The sequence below is a fragment of the Nelusetta ayraudi genome, unplaced genomic scaffold (assembly GCF_046127955.1).
Source record: "Nelusetta ayraudi isolate G7.1 ecotype Tasmania unplaced genomic scaffold, CSIRO-AGI_Nayr_v1 ptg000058l, whole genome shotgun sequence".
NCBI lineage: Eukaryota > Metazoa > Chordata > Actinopteri > Tetraodontiformes > Monacanthidae > Nelusetta > Nelusetta ayraudi.
Genome location: NW_027466108.1, coordinates 2,295,296 through 2,311,419, shown reverse-complemented (window position 1 = coordinate 2,311,419; position 16,124 = coordinate 2,295,296). Strand labels below are relative to the sequence as shown.

General features: G+C 41.0%; 2 protein-coding genes and 1 long non-coding RNA gene across 3 annotated transcripts in view; 2 read left to right on the top strand and 1 right to left on the bottom strand.

Moving 5' to 3' along the window:
• LOC142896955 (uncharacterized) overlaps window positions 1-16,124 on the top strand; it is a 525,186-nt gene that overhangs the window by 25,668 nt on the left and 483,394 nt on the right. The gene's annotated exons all lie outside the window — the stretch shown is intronic.
• arsk (arylsulfatase family, member K) lies at window positions 7-3,483 on the bottom strand. Its single transcript, XM_076038897.1, has 8 exons — window positions 3,313-3,483; window positions 2,980-3,109; window positions 2,718-2,877; window positions 2,221-2,503; window positions 1,947-2,118; window positions 1,055-1,279; window positions 674-889; window positions 7-546 (listed from the first exon to the last, which is right to left on the bottom strand). The coding sequence occupies exons 1-8, from the start codon at window positions 3,406-3,408 to the stop codon at window positions 272-274; spliced, it is 1,557 nt and encodes a 518-aa protein (XP_075895012.1). The 5' UTR covers window positions 3,409-3,483; the 3' UTR covers window positions 7-271.
• Window positions 5,028-12,697, top strand: arrdc3a (arrestin domain containing 3a). The gene is made up of 8 exons (XM_076038847.1): window positions 5,028-5,557; window positions 7,551-7,632; window positions 7,726-7,873; window positions 7,970-8,072; window positions 8,232-8,488; window positions 9,083-9,239; window positions 9,337-9,479; window positions 9,576-12,697. The coding sequence occupies exons 1-8, from the start codon at window positions 5,278-5,280 to the stop codon at window positions 9,642-9,644; spliced, it is 1,239 nt and encodes a 412-aa protein (XP_075894962.1). The 5' UTR covers window positions 5,028-5,277; the 3' UTR covers window positions 9,645-12,697.

Below are 16,124 nucleotides of genomic sequence, written 5' to 3'. Positions count from 1 at the left end.
GGTACATTGATAAACAGCAATTGTTTATTGAAAGTTATTTAGTTATTCAATGGTATTAGTTGTTTTACAGCATTTGAAGTCTGTTTGAAACAAAACAAGTATAATTTATGCTTTAAATTTAAATTTACGCTTTATTTACTCTCTATTTTTATTTTCTAGTCCCGTGGAATCCACATCATTCCGCAATATTCAATGCAAAAAAGAATCACACAAGTTTGTTATGAGACCAGCTCATACATAAACAAAAACAAAATCTAAAAACCATAATGTGTCACAAAATGTCATGGAGCCACTTGTCAACAGCTCTCTCATTGGCTAATGCATCTTTCTGCCAATCCATATTCCATCTGAGGTGAGCAATGACTTGGCTGTAATTTCTGCCCAAACTGTGGCGCCAAGTTACAAATTCCTTCTTATTGTATAGATGGACACTTTTGGAAACTTCAGGATAATCAACAATGCTACGCAGTAGTTTATCCAAATTTGCATGTATATCTGGGAATTTATGAAGCACATTATGAAGTTCTTCCTTGTCCAAGGTCAGGTCTGTAAAATACAGAAATTTCAGAAAGTCAGCAAACCTTTTAATGCTCTAATGTATGATAGATTGTTTTTTGTTTTAATTTAAAACACATTGAAGTGATTAACTGAGTTTCTGGAGCTAGGAACTCACCAAAAAGTTGTGGAGGGACACTCTGGCCATCTGCATATGCCATATATTTCCAGCGACCTTTTCTGAGCATGTATGTGGAAGCATTCACATTACAACCATGGTATTCACTCAGAACCCAATCTGGACGTTGTCTCTTGGTAAAATCTCTGGCTTTAGACACAAGAGGAAGGAGCGAGTGGCCGCTGAGGTTTCCTGCTGTTGCAACACCAGCAATATCTGTAATATATTAAAAAAAAATGTGTTCCATCTCGTTAAAGTGATAAAATTTATAGTTTTTTGTAATATTTTTTGATAGTTCTTCATTTTACCGTTTAACTGACATTTTAATGAGGTATTATGCTTACAAAGGGTTGAAACGTATGTGCTTTATACGTTTCTTACCTAGGACAGTTGGATAGAGATCAACCATAGACACAAGCTGGTTGACCTGCAGGCCAGACATCAGGCCAGGTCCCATGATCATCAGGGGAACATGGGAACTGCCTTCATACATCGACATCTTGTAGAACTGTCGGTGCTCCATAGCAAGCTCTCCATGGTCAGCTGTGAAGATCACAACAGTGTTGTTGAGCAGGCGTGTCTCCCTTAGTGCGGAAATCACCTGACCTGACAGAACAGACAAGTGGATCAGAGTCAGCATTGTGGTACATAATGGAGTAGTGGTAAAACATAATGAAAGCAAAGTCACTACTGACCAAACCTGGTGTGAAAATTTAGCACATATTTGATTGTAAAAAAAAAAAAAAAAAAAAAATTGAGGGATTACTTTGATACTGATCAAGTAGAGCAGATAGATTTAAATATGTTGATTTAAAAAAACAACAACAAAGGAAACTTTGCTAAACATAACAATAATGAATGATTCCACATAAATGCTTTTTTTGTTGAAATGAATCAGCAATTTATAAGTATTCAAATGTTCTGAAATGCACTGAATTAACCATTGAAAAGAGTCGTTCTTCTGGTATTGTCAGTATTCTTTATTTATAAAAGTTTGTTTCACAGATGACTCAAAATGATCAAAGGCTATTTTGGTAAATGGAGACAACATGTTAGAAAAGTGAACAGCACAGTTTCTTTATCTACAGTGCAGATTTAAATATTTTAAACCGGATGCAAACCTTTCTAAAATTCTAAAATTATTATCTTTGACTATTTGGTTTTAATTTAAGACTCCCTCTGAGTCTAAAAATTAAGATTGAGTTCAAAGTGACAGTGTTCTGCTCTTCAAGATCCCATACCTTGTACAACATGTTTTCTTCTGTCCACTTACCCAGCATGGCATCAGCCTCAGCACACATGGCGTAGTAGAAAGCCCTAATGCGTTTCACTTCCTCTTCAGTAAAAAAGCCACTGCAATTTTTAGTGACGGTAGAGTAGTAGTCCACAGGGTGCATGGCGGCCATTGGAAGCCACTTGGGAACAGTGATGAGTTCTGAAGACACCTAAGTATACAATAAAGAAATGTACTTTCAGCATCTGGTCATGTTGTTTTAACATCAGTCATGTTGAATATGTATATATTTCTTTGAAGAAAAAGAAAATGCCTTTTCAAGCCAGTATGGTGATGTAAGAAAGGTGGACCCCCCAGCAGTGGGTCCCAGGGACTCGGTTTTATAGGGGTGAGGAAGGTTGAGGCCAAGGTACAGGGCAAACGGCTGGTTTGAGGACCGTGCTCTCTGGTGGATCCATTGGGCTGCTTTGTCTGTGTTTTCCCAGTCTTTTCTCATGATCCTTACGGTTGACATGTTCCCAACGAGTTGCGTAACCGGTCTGCCCTCTTGGTGCAAGAGGAACTGAACGTCTCGAGTCCATGCCTCAACCCGATTACTGGAGGAGCGGCAGAAACACACAGACACAAACACAAAAGCAGAACAAAGACCATGTGACAAGAAGTTGATCATTGCAACTTCAGGAAAACAGCGTCCAAGTTTACATTCATGTGAAGTGTCAAGCCTCAGTCACTATGCATGTTGAAAGCTTATTTATTCGTGTAGAACTATACAGCCACACTTGCTGCTGTGCCTGAAAGTCGAATCCCCACCTCACAGAGTGACTTCCTGACGTGTAGTCCAGCTTTCCCATCATCTTGGTTAGATACCCGTTTGCCTCCAGCAAATCCATCCATGTTGTTGTGTTGGCTTCCAAGCACTTGTAGTTGTTCCACGACTGAGTGAGGTGGACAAACTGACCGCTCCACATTGCTGAGGACAGTTCAAATGTATTTGAATTCACCACTCAGCATCGCCATTCAGTGATTTTTGTGCTTTCAATCTATGTTATACTCAAACATCTCAGAGGACAACCTGCTCTTGAGGGGCAGCAGATTGGTGAGTTGGTATAAGCGTTGAGGAATGTGGCGCCCAGCTCCCTCAGATAGTTGCTGAATGGAAGCTGCACAACTCTGCTGCCAGGATCATAAGTTAACCTCCCATCCTGCAGAAAGACAAAAATGGCATTCAGAAACACGATTCCCATTTAACAGGTCAAGTGTGGCAAGCCTGTCAGTATGTCTTACTGTTTTCAATCATTTAAAAAAAGAAAAAAAAAAGAAAAAAAGCCTTAAAGTACAATTTCTCGTTGATGTAGATATATAGTAATCAAAGCTCTAACTGTGCTGAAGCTCGCTTCGTACTTACAAATGCATCGCTCATCACCATCACAATGTTGGGTCTTGTGCCACTTAGGCAAAGACTCGGAGCGAAGTAGGGAAAAAGAAATATCAGCGCTAACATTTTTACAATTCTGACAGACGCTGCCAAACTCCAAACCTTCGGCGCTTACTGGATGAAAACTTCCTGTGGTCGACCACCCTTTCAAAATAAAAGCATTGCATTTCTTTTATTTAATTTACGCATAAATTGAATTAATTAATTAATTAAATGAAGCCTATTTATCTTTTATACATTTATGCACAAACATATTAACAAAACATACATTAGTATAATGTTACTAAACAAGACAGATATAAATTAACAACTTTGGATTGTTGTGATATGAACGGCGCATAATAAAACGTGTAATGACGAAGTAAAACCCCAAGAGGGCAGCATTTATTCTAAAATAAGTACTTAAAACATCTCTGAACTGCAATTATCAGAGAGAAAAAAAAAATTAGATCTCTGAGGAAAATTACGAAATTATAGTTTCATAAAAAAAATTCATACTCCCAGAAAAAATACAAAGTACATGTTGAATACAGATATAAAATAGTTTTATATATAGTTTTTTTTTTTTACTCTAACAATCTCAGATATCTAAAATGTAGGTAATTTCTCTGTTTTTAAATTACGTTTGATTATAGAATAAACTCCTAAAATAGTTCACATAATGTTTCATTGTGGGTGCAAAATACGTTTTAAAATCTAATTTAACTGCATGATTCAATTACATGTACATGTTTACATAGTCTGACTAATATGTACTTTAGACCTGCAGGGGGACTATGGATGCAAATTATCAGTTATGCTAAATCCTTTATATTTACATTTGTATTTACACTAGTGTCCATTTATATGCAATTGAAACAAACAAATAAATGAATGCAGTCCCAGGTAGATATGGCGTTTCATCCTGACTGTAGAGTGTTTTTTTTTTCTCCTGATAAACTGATGTTCGCACTTAAATAGCTAAACATGTGAGATTTGTTTAGAGTTTAGTGTTCAGACCCATTTTTTCAAATGACTGACGGTGATGGGGCTGCATGAATCAACAGGTGACTCAATAAAAGCCACCATGACCACCAGGTGGCGATTCAAAGCCGCAGAGTTTTCAACATTAGCTACCTCTTAACCCAAACGTACATGAATCCGTATTAATCTTCATGCAATAACGAGACATATTACTTATAATAATAATAATAATAATAATACAATAGTCATAAAATACAACGAAAACAATTCCAAAATCGAGACAAGAAGTTTCATATGAACTGCAATGATAGATGGTTCTGTGTGGACAATGTGCAATTAATCTTTATTAATATTTACATAACAGGTGGGTAAAAGTAGTTATTCCGGACTATCTTTCTTTCAGATTAATTTGGTAAACATCGCTTGCTTCGTGTTAATACAGTAGGTCTGGAAAGTTTCAGTGCTACTAAAAATTCAGTATATGTTTGTTTCTGTATTAGTTGTGAATGTATAGAAAATTATCTTCAAAAATGTCACATATTTATCTTGACAGACGAATCTTTCTTTGTGCAGTCTTTCAGCTGTTTGACCAAACTTGTCAACTGGCACAGTGCCATACCTCTCTGCCTTGTTCCAGAAGGCGGAAGGAGGGGGCAGCGAAGCTCCGCGCATGCGCACAATGTTGTTTTTCCACACAGCCCTTCGCTTAAAGTGAGCCGAGCAGCGGGGGTTTCCTTGTCTTTGACTGGAGACCAACTCGCAGAGAGGCGGATGATAACAGCATCCCTTGCTGTTATTCAGCCATCGCACATCTCAATGAACTGCCTGCAGAGAAGCCACTGATCGTACCTCCTGCTTTTGCAGGGCAGAGATACTGATCAGTGTCATCACACTGCATCTCCCTTTTTTCATATGAGATTATTTTTTCATAGACTTTTTTTTTGATTTTGAGGTAGCCTATATCTTTCCATCATGGTGCTAGGAAAGGTGAAGAGCTTCACAGTAAGCTACGACTGTCTCAATGACAGCAATGTCCCCGTGTTCTCGAGCGGGGACTGTGTCTCAGGGAGGGTTATCATCGAAGTCACCGGAGAAATCCGAGTGAAATCTCTCAAAATCCACGCCAAAGGATTTGCAAAAGTTCGTTGGACTGAATCGAGAAACGCTGGATCCAACACTGCCTACACGCAAAACTACACGGAAGAAGTGGAATATCTAAACCACAGAGACATTTTAATTGGGCATGAGAGAGGTAAGGAGTGTTTTTTTTTATTTGTATTATTATTATTATATATTTTTAGTAGAAGTTGTGCATTAACTGGCTTGTTGGATGCTGCTCTTTGTGCTGGGTGAAGATGGGGCTCGCTGCTTAGTTGCCCTCTAGATTGTCATAAAACAGTAAGAAGGTTATGAAGCACATCGCACAGGGAGGGAAAAAAACAAACATATATTTCTGATTTGTTTTGCGGTGTAGCACGAATGCAAATGGTAACTTTGGACGGGTGCATCACCGTGGTTAGCCTACTTGTTTGTGTCCAGGTGTCAGAATGAATGACAGGAGCTCAAGGAACTGTTTTTCTCACATTTTAAAGGGTAAAACGAGAATAATTCGTCGTTTCCGAGACACTGGACGATAGAGCAATAGTCTGGGTGTGTGTCTGTGATGTTCTTTTAAAAATATCAATTCACCAGAATATAAAAATAAGGTCTTTCTTTGTCGCTTCTCTTAAGTTTCCACCCATTGTTCAAAGCGGTTCAATCCTGTTCAGAGAACTGGACCTGGGGGAGGCGGGGCTAAGCGCTAACCCACTCCCGTTCTCGCGTGTCATTGGCTTAGGTGCTCATGTGTGCCCGATGACATCACTCCACTTGCAGAGATGACCGAATATCCTGCAACTTTTAATTAACTCAAAAAGTTTGTCCTTTGAAGCGTTTTTCCTTTCGACGTTTGTTTGCTTTTAATGCCATATTACAAGCTGCAGTGAGGTTACCACCTGACTGGCAACTGTCGTGTATAATACGTTAAACGAATGGTGTGTCTCAGTGTAATAGCAGATTAATAACAGAATCGACGTTATCCGCAGGTATCTGCGCCATCAGACAGGCTGACGATGAAATAATAATAATAATTAAAAAAAAAAACAAAAAAAAACTTAAGTTCACTTTGCATTTTTATATTCACCTATATTTTAGTCTAATGCTTCTTTCTGTTTATTTAATATTAATTTGGTATCATTTCGCGGTCTAAATGGGGGGAAATATGTTGCCAGTAATAGTAGTAAGTATTAATAGCCCGTAATAGTAATTTTGTACATCATAGAGCAAATATTTTAGCAGTAGCCGGAAGTGCATGATGCATTAAAAAGTCGCAATGCAGCTAACGCCTTTTGCGATTTTCATTTAAAAACAACGAAGACGTTTCATTCGCGTATTTATTTGTGAATTTTTTTCACGAGGCTTATGGAAAATGACATGAAGCCGGAATGAATGAAAGCTGCACCAGCCTACACCGGCTCCTTGGAGCGGCTGCTGTGTCGCACAGTGAATGCGTAATGAGAGCAGAGCGGCTGTGAGAAGCTGCTCGCACCGGTTTGGGCCGGTCTCCTCCTGCTGGAGTCTGCCGTTTGACTGACAGCTCCGCACTTGTTTACCACACGGCGGCGGCTGCCGCTGCTATGGGGAGGGAGTGCTGAGCTGGCAGAAGCACACCCTGCCTGTCGCGACTAAAGCGCTAGTCTGTTTATCCTCCCAATTTAGAAAAATAATAGTCATAGCGACCGTCATATTAATTGCCGAGTTAACTGGCCGTGGTTCCCCCTTTCTCCGCAGCAGTGACTGAATGAATGAAAAACAATATGGACGTACACTGGGACACATAAGCAGAACATGATAAATTACAATAATTTTACTATCCCCTTAAATATATCTTTTTTTATATCCCCACTTCAGGCCGGTTCAGTTCTTTGTTCAGTGGCTAGCATAACCGTTAAGGCTTGTTCCATAAACCTCTAGCAACTTGTGTGGTGTGCTCTAAACAGCTGCTTGCTGCTTTTCACTCAATACATACATACGTTCATTAAAAAAAAGAAAGAAAAAAAAAAGCGAGACTTGTTAGTAAATTCCCTTTTATTCTCTTTTGTCTCCCCCACCCTATGTTTTTGGTATGACTTTCAGATGCCTACGTAGAGCATTTTAAACAGGTACGGTATACATTTGTTTGGAATATTGTCCTCCTTGTGTTTCAGACGATGACAACTCTGAGGAGGGACTTACCACTATCCATTCAGGAAGATATGAGTATGCATTCAGCTTTGAGCTTCCACAGACGTGAGTCGCACTACCTGAATTTAAACAATTTTCATTTTCTGGCTGGAAAAAAATGAAAGCCTTTATTCATTGATCTTCTTGTCTATGCTGCAGACCTCTGGCTACCTCTTTCGAAGGGAAGCATGGCAGCGTACGCTATTGGGTAAAGGCAGAACTCCACCGGCCATGGCTCCTGCCCATGAAGACCAAGAAAGAATTTACAGTGTTTGAGCACATTGACATCAACACTCCATTATTGCTGGTGAGTTCTGACACAACTCTCTGTTTGATCCCGGCCAATAGGAAGATGAGTTGATGGCAATGTTGGTATTAAGAATGCATCTCTTTTTTTTTTCAGTCACCACAGGCTGGCACAAAAGACAAAACGCTGTGCTGTTGGTTCTGCACCTCAGGTCCTATTTCCCTAAGTGCCAAAATCGAAAGGAAAGGATACACCCCAGGTGAGATAGAGTTCATGATTTCTAAGCTTATTAAAGCTATCTATAAACCACCGCTGGCGAAAGCATCACACAAGTCATGACATTGACTGGATGAATGAAAAGATTTTGGTGTGTCCAAGCATGTATTGATCCATCATCTCGTCCCTTTGACCCTTTCAGGAGAGTCGATCCAGATCTTTGCAGAGATTGAGAACTGCTCGTCCCGCATGGTGGTGCCAAAGGCGGCCATTTACCAGACCCAGACCTTCTATGCCAAAGGGAAGATGAAGGAGGTGAAGCAGCTGGTGGCCAACCTGCGGGGAGAGTCATTGTCCTCGGGCAAAACAGAAACCTGGAGCGGCAAGATGCTGAAGATCCCGCCCGTGTCACCCTCCATCCTGGACTGCAGCATCATCCGAGTGGAGTACTCCCTCATGGTGAGAATCATCCCATTCTGTTTTAGCATTTTCTATTTTGGCTGTTTGTTTCGACACCCGTCAAACCTGGCTTAAGATGTAGCCATGTAGGCATTGATACTGTCTAAAATGTTTTCTAGCCCGTACAATCATTACTCCGCACCACTACTGGCACAGAGTCGATATTTCCCTATAAGCCAGCGCCCTGTCCAGGTCCAGGGCACAGCTGACTCAGCTCCCTCTTCGATTGCACCAGGTGTTCTCTCCACATGCTGCTAAGACCATTAGGCCAGAGTATCTTTAGTAACTCCTGCCTAGAGGGTGCTTATAACCTCTTTACCTGGCAAACAGACAGGCAGCAGACGGCGGCTGCTCTATCCCGTAACCTTCGTTGAGGCACTGACCCACATATTGCACAATGACTGTGTCGGTTGTTTAACCCAGAGAGAAAAATGGTTTTATCTCATAAAGGATTTAAAAGATGTTCATTTCACGCTGAGTGCTCAGCTCCAGAGGCTTCTTTTTTTTTTTTTTTTTACCATACCCAGCACTGAACTTGCTGACATTTAGAATGAATTGCATGTTGTAAACCCCTCGTTGATGTCCATATGGCAGGTGTATGTGGACATACCTGGGGCAATCAACCTGTCCTTGAACCTGCCCCTGGTCATCGGAACCATCCCCCTCCACCCCTTTGGCTCCCGGACCTCCAGCGTCAGCAGCCAGTGCAGCATGAGCTGGCTGGGCATGGGTCTTCCCGAGAGGCCTGAGGGTGAGTTGGATCACCTGCACTCCATTTGCATTCATAAATCCACTTGGTGTGAAGTCCTTTTCCAATGCTAACACTTGGTTTTGCTCCTGCCCGGCAGCTCCTCCAAGCTATGCAGAAATTGTGACCGAAGAGCAGAGGCAGAGCACCCTGGACGTGCCAGCGGCTCGCGAGGAGCTGGACGGACCGCTCTTCGCGTACATTCACGAGTTCCGCTTCCAGCCTCCACCTCTGTACTCTGAGGTAGGCAGCAAGTGAAGAAGAGCACAACTCTCAGTTCCCCTTTCCCATTTACAGATACAGATTCTTGACCTTTTTTTTTGTTTGCTGTCCCCACAGATTGACCCCAACCCAGATCACGTCAGCCGCACTGAGGAGCGCAGGCTCGACACCTGTCCGTCACGTTGAATGAAGTGATCACTGGATACCCCCTGAGCGTCCGGGGAGTTGGAAGAAACCTGCTTGCAAGGCCAGGCTCTGATCATTTTTCTCAAACGACCATGTAGACGAGCCGCTGTCCACATTGAGAGAAAAGCACCCATCCAACCAACCTAGAAAAAAAAAAAAAAATCTACCGTTAAGTTGGACAGATCCGCCTCACCTGCCCTCAGCGTGATACAAGAATCACAGGTTTGGGGTGCTGCTACCCTCCTGGGTCATCTGACTGAGGGTAGGACATGAACAGAACCACATTCTCTTTCTGTTTGAGAGGCCCCACTCGTAGCGATAGGCCTGCAAATAACCTTGACAAGGGTGAGGAAGAATCAGCCGTGATTGACCTGCCAAGCTCCTCTCCAGACCGCGTTTCTTCAGTACTCATGGCACATAAGGACGTGGCTCCTAACACAAAGGGTGAGAGTCCACGCCGCAGCAGACTCGACTGAAGAAAATGGAATGGAGACCGAAAAATAACCATGTTCCAACCACCGCAGACTGTGAATGAAAGCAGTGGCGGTCACCTACCAAGCAAAGACTATTTCCTCCTGCTTCATTTTGGGATTTTGTTTTGCACATTTTTATTCTGTACTTGTTGTGTGGTTCCTCTCGATGAGAATTGAAAAGAAAATCACTAATAGCTTGTTTTCAGCTTGAATGCGCCAGGCAGGCGACGCAAAACTAGACTGCCGGCTTGACTTTGAAGACTTACATCCGTGTGACTTTTTGAGCAATGCTGAGAACAGGATTCCTTTTTTCGGGAAAAAAACCCCTGAAAAGTACAAGAACAATGCACTGATTTTTTTTTTTTTTAGAACTTTATTTTTCTTCTTACAAATTTTCCTCACTCAGTGACTTTTCACAACTAGACTGGATGCTACCCACAACTGCAGCACACGCTGTCCATCTGGAAGCCCTTTAAGATGTTTTTGCCTCCTCTGCTTGGATCCGAGTGCGGCTTCCCTCCTCTCTCTTTTGGTTTTTGTTCTGTCATTCTTTTCGTAATTAGCTCCACTCATAGAATAGCTTTTTAGCCTTTTTGTATTGTGGTTGCTCTGGATTTGGAATAGGAGGGTTGCAGACGCGCATTTGCCACTCAAAAAAACCCGAAACAAAAAAAAAAAAAAAAAAAAAACTGTAGTCGAAGAGACGTGTGAGTCTGTGTGTGAAAGAATTTGTTTGGGAGAGAAAGCGGGTGGTACACGAGAGGGGGACTCGCCTCACCTGAACTGCCTGCAGCTCCTCTACTCCTTATCTCAGGGCATGCCAGGCTTGCATAACTGCCCAAAACAAGCACTGTCTCAGGTGGTCTTCTCATTTGCCAAACTGTTGGAAAAAAGAGAAAAAAAAAAAAAAAAAAGGTTATCGCTTTTTATTTTAAATTGCACTGTTAAAAATGAGGAAGAGGCTCTTTTCCCTCTCTCTTTCTCTCTCTCTCTCTCTTTCTCTCTGTTTCTTTTTGAACTAACAAAACTAGAGACTAGCCGGGCGGGAAAGCGAGGCAGCTTCCTGAGATTAAACACATTCCCTTTTTGTCCTCCTGCACTTGCCCATTTCATCCGACAAACATCTTTACCAGACCAGTGAAGCCGGATTACTAGCTATTTAAAAAAAAATATGGAGAAAAAAAAAAAAGACGTACTGCTTCCACATGAAAGAAGCAAACTCTGGGGACTCTGCCAGGCTTGTGTTGAGATTGGTCAGAACAAGTAGTCGTAGGTTGACATGAGTAATACATTGGTTTTCTAACTCAGTCAACACATGAGACCACCTGCAACACAAGGCTGGCATAGTTGGGGGGAGGGAAAAAAGAAAAGCACTTTTTTATAAGAAAATAAGAAAAAACAAATAGCTATTGAAGGCGAAGGTCTGGAACAACAATTGGTACTCGGCTTGTAATCAGCTTTCATTTTAGTAAAGCAGTGTTCCGTGTTTCATGCATTGTCCAGTTTGTTTTCAGCTACTTTCTTCCCCAAGTTTACATTAGACGTAGCAGACACCAGTTTGTAGGATGTGCATTGTGTGTGTGTGTGTGTGTGTGTGCGCGCGCGCCTATGTTTGCATGCTCATGTTAAGATCCAGCCGCAACTAAATGTACAGCTTCTGACAGTAATCGACAAGCTGCAGACTATAAAAGTGGTCTTACTATAGTGGCCTTGATACAGAAAAAGATCTGATTTTGATTTTTTTTTTTTCTTTTTGCGTCTTCGTTAACTCTTGTCATATTGTTTGTATGCATCTGTATGTCATGTTGTAAAACTTTTGTTTTTATTCAAATGGACAAAAAGGGAAGCGGAGTGTTATCACAAAATGTTATCCTGGACAGACGTGTCCATCTATATCTATCTATCTATCTTTTTTTTTTTTTTTTTTTTCAAGACGATGAGGGTTGACTTTTGTTTAAACATGTAATTTAGGGCGTCAGTCTGGCCCAGAGTTCATCTAGCAACCCTTCCTGAGTTGTTTTGTCCCCCAGACCTCTGTGATCCCCTCAGGCCTGGGGGTGGCAGCTGTTGATCAGCACCCCTCCCCCGACTCTGAGAAACATTTAGGTGTCATGGGACGGCAGCCAAACTGCTCCTTCCATACAGTGAACTGTTTGTTCTGGTCCCGCTAGTTTGCAGTTTTACTTTTGTTCGCTTGGATTGAATCTTAGGGAAGCTTCCACACAAGCTCTTGCAATTGTATCAGGTCAATTCCATAGTTTTTTTTGTTTTGTTTTGTTTTTTTTAGTTTGGCCTTAGAGTAGTCCAGTGTCAAAAACTAAGCTAAACTCCTGTCCTGATGAAGGCAGGAACTGAAATGTTCAGAAAAAAAAACAACAACCTGAGAAACGGGATCTGAAACATTTTAGAAACAAAGTGCAATATCGCTCACTGAATTTTCTTCATCCTCCATTTGTATGTTTTCTCCTTTTGGTCTGTTGTTAATCATGACGATGTATAGATATTCTATGAATACAATGTTCTGAATGATTTAACCTTTCGTCTAGTTCTTTTAATTTGAATAAAACGTTTTGTTCTTAATTACAATGACTGATTGGAATTGTTTGGATACATCTGCACACATGGTTAGCGTAAATATATATTTTGTAAACACAAGTTGGGTCCCTTACACATTTTTGTCATAGCGCATAGCATTTGCCCGCTAATAAACAACAACGCTGAAACAATATCCTCCACTGACCACTGCCCTGGCTGACATCTTTTTGTCTTAAGCAGTTCAGCTCAGCAACCAGTTTGCCCCACTTCTGGATTATCCTCTTAAAACTCATGCAACACTGCCCCTGGAGGTGGATTGAGAATTGCATCTGACCTCGCAGAATGATACCAGACAACAACTGTCTGAAAAACGGCATTCATATTGAATGAATTCATATTTGATGAATAGATCTGCAGATACAGTTCTTATATTATTATTACCTGCTCTTTGCTAAGTTGAAATGTTTTCAGGTCATCTAAACAAATCATATAAAAAAAGAGTACATCAGTATTTTCAGTAACTTTATAGAATAGAAATCCAGTCCAAGTACAACAAAATAAAAGTTCAGTCCTTGACATTGATCTATGATACTAAAAACAGCATGACAATATTACAATAAATCCATCCATCCATCTTCTGGCACACTTCCATTTCAATGCTAGTAGATTAATGCACCAATCCCTTGCTGCACTTTGCACTGTTAGATAGATTGATAGATTGATAGATAGATACTTTATTCATCCTGAGGGATGAGTACATTCAGAATTATTCAGAATTATGCTTTTCCTGCCTTTACAGCATATAATGTCATTGGAAAGGATTTTTTTTTTTTTTTTTATCAATTTATCAACTTGTTTTATAACTGATTTTATTGTCTGTTGTGGAGATCATTCAGGGAGGAATGAGAGTCAGTCACCCTCTGGAGTGCTTTCCTCAGAGTCAGTGTACAGCTGCTGCACCACACACGGATGCAGTGTGTCACAATGTTCTCTATAGAGCAGCTATAGAAACATGCCTGCACTTTCTGTTCAATAGTCTACTTCCTGTTCTCTCTTGAAGCGCAGTCTTTGCAGGGTATTAGTTTCAAAAGTCAAGTTAATTAAAGGCAACCGGTTTGTAGTCAGCCAGTCCACTTGCCTCTACTTCACTTTGAAGACTACGGTGACCTGGATGACTTCTGAGCACTGAGAAACTGAAGTCTCACACCATTGTTGCACAGACCCTTCTGATGAACAAGGGTTTGATGTCCGCCTTCCTCCTCCTAAAATCCTCTGCAAACTTCTTGGCCTCAAAGTAAGTTGTTTTCTGTGAGGAGCTCAACCTCTTTCCAGTAGGCAGGCAGGCACTCATGCCCCTACTGTCGCTTTGGCCAGTAAAAAGTAAAGTAAAAAAAAGTAAAGAGTGCTATAAAACTAGTTGGAGGATACTACAGTAGTACCTTTCATAAAACTTTTATGATACTTGGGATGACTACTTTAATGCCACTGTGCCAGGCTGGGCCCTGGGCTCATGTTTAACATGGTGTTCTTATTAATAATTTCTGTGAAAACGTTTTGCTCTCAATGATTTAATTTAAATTTTGAATCACACGTTCACAGATTATCATTAATATTTGCTCATTTTTTTAGTCAGCACTGGTCTTTAAATGATGATTATTTTTAGATGATTCGGTCAGACTGAGGCAAAAGTCGAAAGGAGAAGATCTTTCTTATTGTTGAACTATGAACCATTACTCATCACCTAACTGTATTTAAGTCACACATGCAATTGTTTAGCATAACTCTTTCATAACACTTAAAAATCAGATAATCTCAACAAAAATGACTCAAGCCATATAACACCTCGAGTTAATTTGTCATATGTAATGTAGGAAATCACAAAAGCAGATTTATCTCAAAGCAACAATACTTCAAAATGTACATGGTTTGTTGTACAGATTTTTTCTTTTTACACAGGACAGTCATGAACGTCTAACATACACTGTTCAGCAAATGACAAACAAGCTTTTTCCTGGAAAGTCAAAGTGAAACCTTATAGGACATGAGGCCTACGGACGAGAGCAGCACGTTGACACGCAGCCAAACATGATTTATTGATCTCCAATGCATCTGCATTCCAGGACAAGATGGCCTGCTCAGTTTAAGTGCAGTCACATTTTATTCATTTTTTTTCTATTTATTAATCCAGCTGAATAAAATCTTATTTTAAAAAGCAACACATAAATATATATATATATATATATTTATATGTGTGTAACTATATACTTCAGGATGGGAGTTGTTGTGAAACTTGAGCATCTTGTTTTTCTGCTTGTTGAAATAATGACCTAACGCAATGCGTGACGGACTGCTCCCATTCTGTCAATTACCTTGACTGACCCATTTATGCTGTTTTGTAAGCAGCCCATCGATTGGGCCGGTCTCGTTGATGCGCACGTTACGTCAACCTGGTTTAATACTAATTGATTTTGTAGGGAAATGCGGGCCAGAGGTTGGAACACACTGTGTGAATGAATGATCTCTGAGAAAGCATGAACATCGTTGATGGTGCGCCGGAACCAGCGGTAAATGTATTTTTGTTTTGTCTTTAAAGTTTGACGCTTATATCGTGCTTTTCAAAACAAAATCAAAACTCCGTCCAAATTTGGAAATTCTCAGTTCAAGCCAGTGTGCGTGATGACTCAGCAGCACAAGCAGCTTTGACCGAGCACTTCAGCGTGCCTTTGTCCCCTTCTCTCCTCGTCGGACCGCCCCTTTTTGACTTTTGTGGGCCCAGGCCTTTTGTGGGTGTCTGACCCCTGTGGACAGGGGGCTCCAAAAAAAAAAAAAAAAAAAAAAAAAATGAGGTGAGGGATTATTCAGGGGTGGGAATAGAGAAGCGTGGTGGTGTGCATACGTGCTTGCGCGCTGGTGGACGGAGTGTTGATTAGCAAGTGCTGACGCTACACAGGCCTCAGCTGTTTCCTCTCAACAGCTAATCCCACCATCCAGGAGCCCCCTCGGATCCAGGGGTTCTCCGCAGCAGCCGAGAGGATGGAAACTGAGGCCCCCGCGTGCCACATCATCACTGTGACATAATAGTCACACACGCACGCACGCCCACACATGCACGCATGCACACTGCCAAATGAATTCGCTCTGCACTAATGTGAGTTCATGCGAACCAGAATGTATTGGAGCAACCCATTGACCATAGGGTTAGTAGTAGTGAAGGCACAATTCCACACAGAGGATGTTACATCATGTGGGCGTAAACACAGTGGGGGGGGCCGTCAGGGCCAGCACGGCCTCCTCTGCTGGCCTAAACACACTCTGAAAAGTTACTTACTAAAGTTATAACCCATAGTCTGTTTTCTTTATGTCATATTATTCACTTGGTTAAGCTGCTTTCGTTGCTGTATATTACGTTAGTTGTTCTATAGTATTGCTGTTGCATATTCTCAAAAGCAAATGCAAATAATCTGTTTACTTT

Coding starts and splice junctions, on each gene's coding strand:
- arsk (XM_076038897.1), bottom strand. CDS start 3,408: ATGTTAGCGCTGATATTTCTTTTTCCCTACTTCGCTCCGAGTCTTTGC. Junction 890..1,054: donor TCTCTATCCAACTGTCCTAG/GTAAGAAACGTA, acceptor AATATATTACAG/ATATTGCTGGTGTTGCAACA. Junction 547..673: donor TGTCCCTCCACAACTTTTTG/GTGAGTTCCTAG, acceptor TGTATTTTACAG/ACCTGACCTTGGACAAGGAA.
- arrdc3a (XM_076038847.1), top strand. CDS start 5,278: ATGGTGCTAGGAAAGGTGAAGAGCTTCACAGTAAGCTACGACTGTCTC. Junction 8,073..8,231: donor AAGGAAAGGATACACCCCAG/GTGAGATAGAGT, acceptor TGACCCTTTCAG/GAGAGTCGATCCAGATCTTT. Junction 9,240..9,336: donor TCTTCCCGAGAGGCCTGAGG/GTGAGTTGGATC, acceptor CCTGCCCGGCAG/CTCCTCCAAGCTATGCAGAA.